This window comes from Mandrillus leucophaeus, unplaced genomic scaffold (genome assembly GCF_000951045.1).
Source record: "Mandrillus leucophaeus isolate KB7577 unplaced genomic scaffold, Mleu.le_1.0 Scaffold296, whole genome shotgun sequence".
Classification (NCBI taxonomy): Eukaryota; Metazoa; Chordata; class Mammalia; order Primates; family Cercopithecidae; genus Mandrillus; species Mandrillus leucophaeus.
Genome location: NW_012103098.1, coordinates 3,392,871 through 3,400,792, shown reverse-complemented (window position 1 = coordinate 3,400,792; position 7,922 = coordinate 3,392,871). Strand labels below are relative to the sequence as shown.

At 46.2% G+C, this 7,922-nt stretch overlaps 1 protein-coding gene across 2 annotated transcripts in view; it reads right to left on the bottom strand.

Annotated features, from left to right (window-relative positions):
* Positions 1-3,233: 3,233 nt before the first annotated feature.
* The window catches only part of IQCF1 (IQ motif containing F1), a 6,854-nt gene continuing 2,165 nt past the window's right edge, over positions 3,234-7,922 (bottom strand). The window contains exons 3-5 of one of the 2 annotated variants that reach the window (XM_011986272.1): positions 5,672-5,721; positions 5,185-5,247; positions 3,234-3,694 (exon numbers count right to left, since the gene is read on the bottom strand). In XM_011986272.1, coding sequence (XP_011841662.1) covers positions 3,248-3,694; positions 5,185-5,247; positions 5,672-5,674 — 513 coding nt within the window. In that variant the 5' untranslated portion in view covers positions 5,675-5,721 and the 3' untranslated portion in view covers positions 3,234-3,247. The remainder of the gene's footprint in view (positions 3,695-5,184; positions 5,248-5,671; positions 5,722-7,922) is intronic. The other variant, XM_011986271.1, reaches the window with a different exon arrangement.

Genomic DNA, 7,922 nt, shown 5'->3' with positions numbered 1-7,922 from the left:
CACATGCTTCCATTCCCTGAAGGCCCCCTTCCTATATTTTAGGTACTAGTACAAACTTTTGAAATCAATGTTGTTTTTTTTTTCTGTTATTCCTATGAATTTGTAGTGGGAGAGGAAGGCCTGAACCTCAAACATTTTGATTCATTATTTCATGAACAATTTCCAGATCTTCTCTGTGGTTATGCTTGCTTGAGGTTTGGGGTGAAAATGTTGAAGCAGATGTTAGCCCATGATTGAGAATTTTCTTCTGCAGATGCTTTGTCTCCATTTTTTTAATTGAAAATTTAGTTTTCTCTTGCCCTTGCCTTCATTTTCTTTTCCCTTTCCTTCCCGAATCACTCCATCGGTCTGAAATCCTCAGGCTGGGCAGTGCAACATAGCTGCACCAGGGGCAAAGAGAGCCACCATGGAACAGAGCCGGGTGAGGGAGGGTCACAAGACGGGGGAGGAAGGCATCGTTCTAGGAGGGACCAGCATGAAACCCAGGCAGTGGGAGGAGGAGTCCACACGGGGGTGTAAGTCCATACCAGTTATAGTGTCATATCAGGCAGGATGAGAAGGGCATCCTTGGTGGCATAGACCATCAGAACTTGAGCACAGTGAAGAGGATATCCACGCAGAGGGTGGCCTGACATTTTGTTTCAGCTCAGGTTGGGTGAAAGAGCATTTATCCCAGTCATCAGACCAACGTGGGGAGCCACAGCCTCAGCCACAAGAAGAGGGCAATAGACGGTGTCATATATCAGAGATCAAGAGAAACAGGCCAGTGTCTCTGTAAGACAGGGGCCAGTAGTAGCTGTGCAAAATTAGTTGCACACAGGAAAAATCAAATAAGAAAATGTATTAAAGATCATCGGAGCTAGGGGTGTCACTCTCAGAAAGAAGAGTAGAAATATGGAAAGGAGGCCGGGCACAGTGGCTCACACCTGTAATCCCAACACTTAGAGGCCGAGGTGGGTGGATCACTTGAGGTCAGGAGTTCAAGACCAGCCCGGCCAACATGGCAAAACCCTGTCTTTACTAAAAATACAAAAATTAGCCAGTCGTTGTGGTGGACGCCTGTAATCCCAGCTACTCGGGAGGCTGAGGCAGGAGAATTGCTTGAACCAGGGAGGCGGAGGTTGCAGTGAGCCAATATTGTGCCAATGCACTCCAGCCTGGGTGACAAAGCCAGACTCCATCTCAAAAAGAAAAGAAATAAGGAAAGGAGAAAACTAGAGTGAATTCTTAAATTTGGGGTGGGATTGGAGGTATCAGTGTGAGCTCACAGATTTCAATATAGATAGGCACAGAAATGAACATGGATATAAATGTGCAATGCTTATGCATACACACAAACATGTATTTCCTGGCTCTGTCCACTGAGGAGGCCTGGGAGTGGGAGTACCTCAACAATGATGAACATGCCTCCATGTGCTTTGCTGGGCCACTCCAGCTGACCCCAGAATTGGCTGTTTTTTCCATGGCTACCGGTATTTAAGGCTTGTTTGTGACTCCTTTCCTTGTTTTGATGCTGATGAAGAAAAATTTTTTTAGCTTTATTGAGGTATAATTAACAAAGTTAAACGCAAAGTAGGTGTACAAACTTGATGTTTTGAAGGTGCTAGTTTTTATGGTGCTTGACGTTTACCCTGGAAGGTGGGGAATGTTAGCACCAGTTCACAGTTCAGGACACTGGGCTCAGAGAGGGGAAATGACTTGTCTATGGCCACAGGGCAGTGAGAGGTGGAGCAGATGGAAGTCAGAGCTCTATGCTCTGATACTCTGAACACAGGACAACAGGGGCAAGGAGAAAGACAGGAATCCTTCAGAGTGGGTATGAGAGACCCAGGCCCTGAACGAGATACAAGGGGCAGGACATGGCAGGACAGAGCAGAAAATACAGAGCTCATGCCTGAGAGCTAGAGCCTGAGACTTCTGGGCAGCATCTCAGAACATCTATGAGCTGAGGGACCAGCTCTCCAGGGCACAGTCGTTGAAGCAGGGCTGGACATAGGGCTGTGACTCAGTCCTCAGAATCCCCACTTTCTGCAGGGGACCACAGGACAGTGACAGCAGTGTTGACAGGCAGAAGTTCAGCCTAATTTTAACCTCTTTTTTTGTTACTAATTTTTAAATTGATAATTGATAATAATTATACATAATTATGGGGTATAATGTTATATTTCAATGCATGTATATATACTGTAATGACCAAATTGGGATATTTACCATATCCATCACTTTAAACATTTATCATTTCTTTGTAGTGACAACATTCAAAAATCTTTTTTTTAAGTATCTTAAAATATACACTACATTGTTATTTGCTAAGTGGCAAACAGGAATGTGAAAAATTGCTCAACATCACTAATCATCAGAGTAATGCAAACCTTCACCTCTTAATTGGCCCTTATCATCACCTGGGCCCCAACCCCACCCCAGCTGGCAGCATTTCACAGGAAGGGACTTTCAGAAGAGCCAGCTCTGCCTGGATTGGCCCTTGTAGAAGTTGGGCCAGTGGGGAGGGTAAGGAACACAAGACTAATGCCTGCTCAGCTCCTGCAGCTGTGATAGCCTGAGGTCTAACACTCACCAGAGGGTTGGGTTGGCAGCAAAATGCCCTCTCTCCCACCCCCTTGCCTGTGGAACCTCCCATGCCAGCCTGGTCTGGAGGAAAATGAGTCCTAGCTTTCATATGGGGCTCGAGGGCAAGGGACAGATGGGGTTTGAGGTGAGGATGAGGACTTGAGTTATGCTAACAGCTTCCAGTTTGGGTCTCAGATTCTTAGAAGCCAAGTATAAGGACAAAGCCCCCAGTGCAGCAGGGAGACAGGATCTCAGGGCTTGGGGTTGGGGGGCTCCTCTCAGTCCTAGGGGTTGGGGAACAAGCTCTGAGCAACCAGACCCAGACGGGTGAATTCCTGGAGAAAGTGCTGCCATTGCCATGACCACCACCCGCCAGGTTTCTATTATACCCAGTCCTGGGGAGGGTGCACTATGTACATAGAATGATGTAAATATGAATGATATTCCATGGAGTTGACCAATTGACAGGTCTGTACCCTCAACTTTCCTTCCTACGGCAGACGTTGCTAATCAATCACAGTCTCTGCTCAGTCTGGAAAAGAGGCTCAGAGTCTGCTCCACATGAGGCCTCAGACAAGCCCTGCCCATTCCTCAGAGCTGGTATATGAAATGCCAAGTATCTGCTATCCATTGCTCTGACCTCCTGAAGCTTGTCAGAGACTATCTGGAAAAGACCAGTTCATTCCTTTATTGAGAGGGGAATACACTCTGTCACAATGCAAGGCCCTGAGCCCAGCAAGATCTCCAGCTGGAGATGCAGCTGGTTGGCTGTGACTCTGTACTGGCCCTTGATGAACCCTCGGGAAGCACAGGAGCGGCACCTCCAGTAGGCCTGGATGATGCGAACAGCATTGAGCACCTGGCAATAGCGCCTGCGGATGCGCCACATGCGGGCCTGGGACTGCAGTGTGACTGCTGCCCACTCCTCCCGGGAGAAGGCCTCCAGCGCCGCCCGCCGCCTCTTCTCCAGAATCTTGGACAGTATCAGCCGCCACCAGCACTGAATGATGCAGGCGCTGAGGGCCGCGTGCAACAGTGCCCGACGCACCAGGGTGCCCCGCCACCAGGCCTGGATCTTGGTGGCTACCATATCTTTGTCAGAGAGCTTCTTTTGGTTTTCTGGGGGCTTTCAAGAAAAAAGAGGGACCTTCAGAGAATGCTCCCCACTGGCTTCAGCCCTAGGGTGTGCCAGGAAAGGCCCTGATTCCCTATCAGCAACTGTCTCTTTTTCTGGAATTCAGGAGCACTGGGCAGGACACTAGCTGGAACCAGATCAGGTAGGTGTCCTGCCTCTGCCATCCTCTGGTTGATAGCCACAAGCACATCACCTTGCCCCTGGGTCTCAGTGTCCTGCCCATTTTGGGGCACACCTGCCCTGGCTACCTCAACCAGTTTTCCACGGACCTTGTTGACCAGCAAGAACACTGTGATATAGGGTCAAAGGGTTACCATGTTCCACCCAGATCTGATCCTTTCTTTCAGACCCCTTCAACCTGCTGGAGAAGTCACATCCTTTGCCAGTCCTGCCCTCTCATCCCTGGCAAAAGTTCATAGCCACAGCCTGTTCTCTCCCTCTGTCATGTCTGAAGACTAAACCCTGATTTTTTTTTTTTTTTGTCTTGCCCAAATTCGTATCTAAGGGGCCTGGGGAGTCATGCCCTACAAATCATAACTTCTCATCAGATGGGTTTTATTTAACTCTTTACTTTCCAACCTGACCCTGGCATAACATTATCAGACAAGGAAGAAAAATATTTTATCCCAAAACATGCTTCTTTGCCATATTTTGAAATGGCCCTACAAAGCTGTTCTTTGTGGAGGAAAATTTGCATCTGTAAAGAATCTCTACTAACATAGCTAGATCTTCTTCTTCCAGACCCTCCCAAACCTAAAGAGATTAACTAAGATCTGACTAGGAAACATTTGTCATCTATTTTCTCTAAGGGGAGATACTACAAGAGTTCAAAAAAACTTTGGTCTCCACAATCTTTTATCTTAACCTGAATGTTCCCTTTCTATGAATCTCAGGTCTTTAGACAAATTCAACCAATAGTCAGTCAAAAGATGTTTAAATTCACCTATAGCCTGGAAACACCACCCTCCCCCCAGCCACTGCTATGAGTTTTCCCACCTTTCTGGACCAAACCAATGTATTTCTTAAATGTATTTGATTGATGCCTCATACCTCTCTAAAATGTATGAAACCAAGCTGTGCCGGGACCACCTTGGGCACATGTTCTCAGGACTTCCTGAGGGCCATGTCATGGGCCATGGTCATTCACACTTGGCTTAGAATAAATCTCTTCAAATATTTTGCAGAGTTCAACTCTTTTCTCTTTTTGTCAACATGTCATAGTATCAAAAGTTCCTCCACCCCAAAGTTAAAACTCTTACATCTCTTCCCCATCATCATTTTTCTTAACTTTCACATTTTAAATCTTAATTCACAAGCACACATACATGCACAAGCTCAAATACACACACACGCATACACACACACACATGCACACACAGGTACTTCTAACTGAGCCCCGCTTCCATATCATGATCATTCCATTCCACAAGCACAGCCCCCACATCCCCAGCCTCAGCCCTGTGTGGTTTGGGAGGTCATACTTTTTCTAATTTCTCATTGGCATTGTCCACTCTCTGTGTCTCAACCAGAACTGGAGTTTTAGCCTGAAAGGGAAATGGGGAAAGAGAACGGACAAGATTGAGTTTATTTCTCTTCTTAGCTCAGCACTGTTAGATATGAGTTCTAAATTTCTTTTCAAAGAATCAATCTGTCAGTACGTTCAAATCTTTGCCTTCTACTTTTAAACTTAACTTCCTCATAAAGCAAGGTTTTTCGATTACCTGCTCCACCCTGACTCATTCCCATTACCTGCTCATTCTCCACCCTGACTCATTCCGATTTCCTGCTCTGCCATAACCATTTTTCCTGCCAAACCACTCACCCCATCACTCTCTTTAAATTAACCAATTGGAATTAGTTTAGCCTGTGCGGTCTAACCCTAGCCAACCAAGGAAGGACCCAGCAGCAGGGGCCACGTGTGTCAGGGATAAGAACCCCTTCTCCTCCCTTGTCCAAGGGTGCGCTCACCATTGCTCCATCTGTAAGGGCGCACCCTTCTATAGAAGCACATTGCCTTGCTGAGAATTAAAAAGAAAATTTTACATTCGAGTGCTATTTCTTTTGCGGCACTGAAGCTTTACTTGTAACAATCTGGGGGCTCGCCTGTGATTACATTCCACTCTGGGGGAGGTCTCTGGTTCTCTCTCATGAGGAGGTGCACCCCGCCCCCTTGCAACGGCCTCAGGGGTGAAAAATCAGGACCCACCCAGTGCGAGGAATAACCCAAGCTCTCAGCAACGCGGAAAAAAACTGGCCAGCAACCTAGCTTAAAGGATCCTCACATATTGTGGCAACAACTCTGTGCACAGACCAAGAAAGGAGAAGCTGTGGGAGCCGATAAAGTACTTCCTTGGTGGTCAAATTCTGGAGGGCTAAATGTGCGTGTGTATGAATGATCACAAACAATCCTACTTGAGGTGTTGTTCGTGTGGATGGTGACAAGTCCTACTTCTGGACGGAATGAGTGGATCCTCCCTGCAGTTATGTAGCTACCTCTTATGGCTTAGGGTGGATCCTGCCATGGGATTTATACCAGCACGCCAACACTAAGAGGGGCCTAATTCTCCCTTGGGGAGTGGCCAGAGAGGACAACATGAGTGGGAAGTGTCCAAGGGACCTTCAGAGGGGGAAAGAGAGGAAACGGGTCAACCTTCCAGAGCAGCAAGGCAAGATGCACCCTGATTTGAGGGGTTGAACCTTCCAGAATAGGCAAGGCGAGACATCCCTGGTTTGTGGGGTTGAGACTTCTAGGGCAGGCAAGGCGAGACATCCCTGCTTTGAGGGGTTGAGCCTTCCGCAAATTTCAGGGGGTTGAACCTCACACAAACCTCTGGTAGTAAGAAAAATATTCAGAACACCCCTTTCCTTTCTTGGGGGAAGAGAGAGTAGCTCCTCTCCCAATGGTCCCTCCCCTAGGGGAAGGGGAAGGAGAGGGGAGAACAGCAGCATAAGCAGCTGGCAGAGGCAGGGAAAGACCAGCAAAGAGGAAAGAGAAACTGGGAGAGGAAGTCAGAGAGAAAGAGACAGAGTCAGAGACAGAGAGAGAAGGAGAGAGGCAAAGAAAGAACGAGAAAGACAAAGAGAGAGTCAGAGAGAGAGACAGACAGAGAGGCAGAGAGAGAGAGAAAGAGACAAAGAGGGAGTCAAAGAGAAAGAGAGACAGGCAGAGAGAGAGAGAGAGAAAGAGACAGAAAGACAAAGAGGGAGTCAAAGAGAAAGAGAGACAGGCAGAGAGAGAGAGAGAGAAAGAGACAGAAAGACAAAGAGGGAGTCAAAGAGAAAGAGAGAGACAGAGTCAAAGACAGAGAGAGATGGAAGTAGTAAAGAAAATATAGTGTATCCTATTCCTTTAAAAGCCAGGGTAAATTTAAAACCTATAATTAATAATTGAAGATCTTTTCCATGACCCTATAACACTCCAATACCACCTTGTTGTCAGTGTAAACAAAGGCATAGCCCGAAAACACTGAGGCCACTGACAACCCATAGCCTTTCTAATCAAAAATTCTTAATCCGGTAACCTGCGGATGGCCCAAATGCATTCAATCTGTAGCGGCAACTGTTTTGCTAACAGAAGAAAGTAGAAAAACAAGTTTTAGCGGAAACCTCATTGTGAGCACACCTCAAGTCAGAACTATCCTAAGTCAAAAAAAAAAAAAAGGCAAAAAGGTAGCTTAGTGACTCAAGAACCTTGAAGTATGAGGCTATTCTGTTAGAAAAAGATGATTTAACATTAACCACTGAAAATTCCCTTAACCCAGCAGATTTCCTAACAGGGGATCTAAATCTCAATTACCATACAAAGGTCCCACCAGACCTCCAAGGAACTCCCTTCGGGACAGGACAATAGATGGTTCCTTCCGGGTGATTGAGGGAAAAAGACACAATGGGTATTCAGTAAGTGATGAGGAAACTCTTGTAGAAGCAGAGTTAGGAAAATTGCTCAAACCTGCGAGCTGTTTGCACTCAGCCAAGCTTTAAAATACTTACAGAATCAGGAAGGAGCCATCTATATGAATTCTAAGTTAATATGGACTGAACGAAGTCTTATTAATAACAAAGAATAATTGAAATCCCAAACTTACAAGATTTTCAACAAAAGTAAAGTTTGCTAAAAGTTAACAGTGTAACATGTATTATAGTAACTTCTAATCTTGTGGCCTTAGGCAGTCTAGTCCACAGACATGAAGGAAGTTCACTTTGGAAAAGAATGGTTATC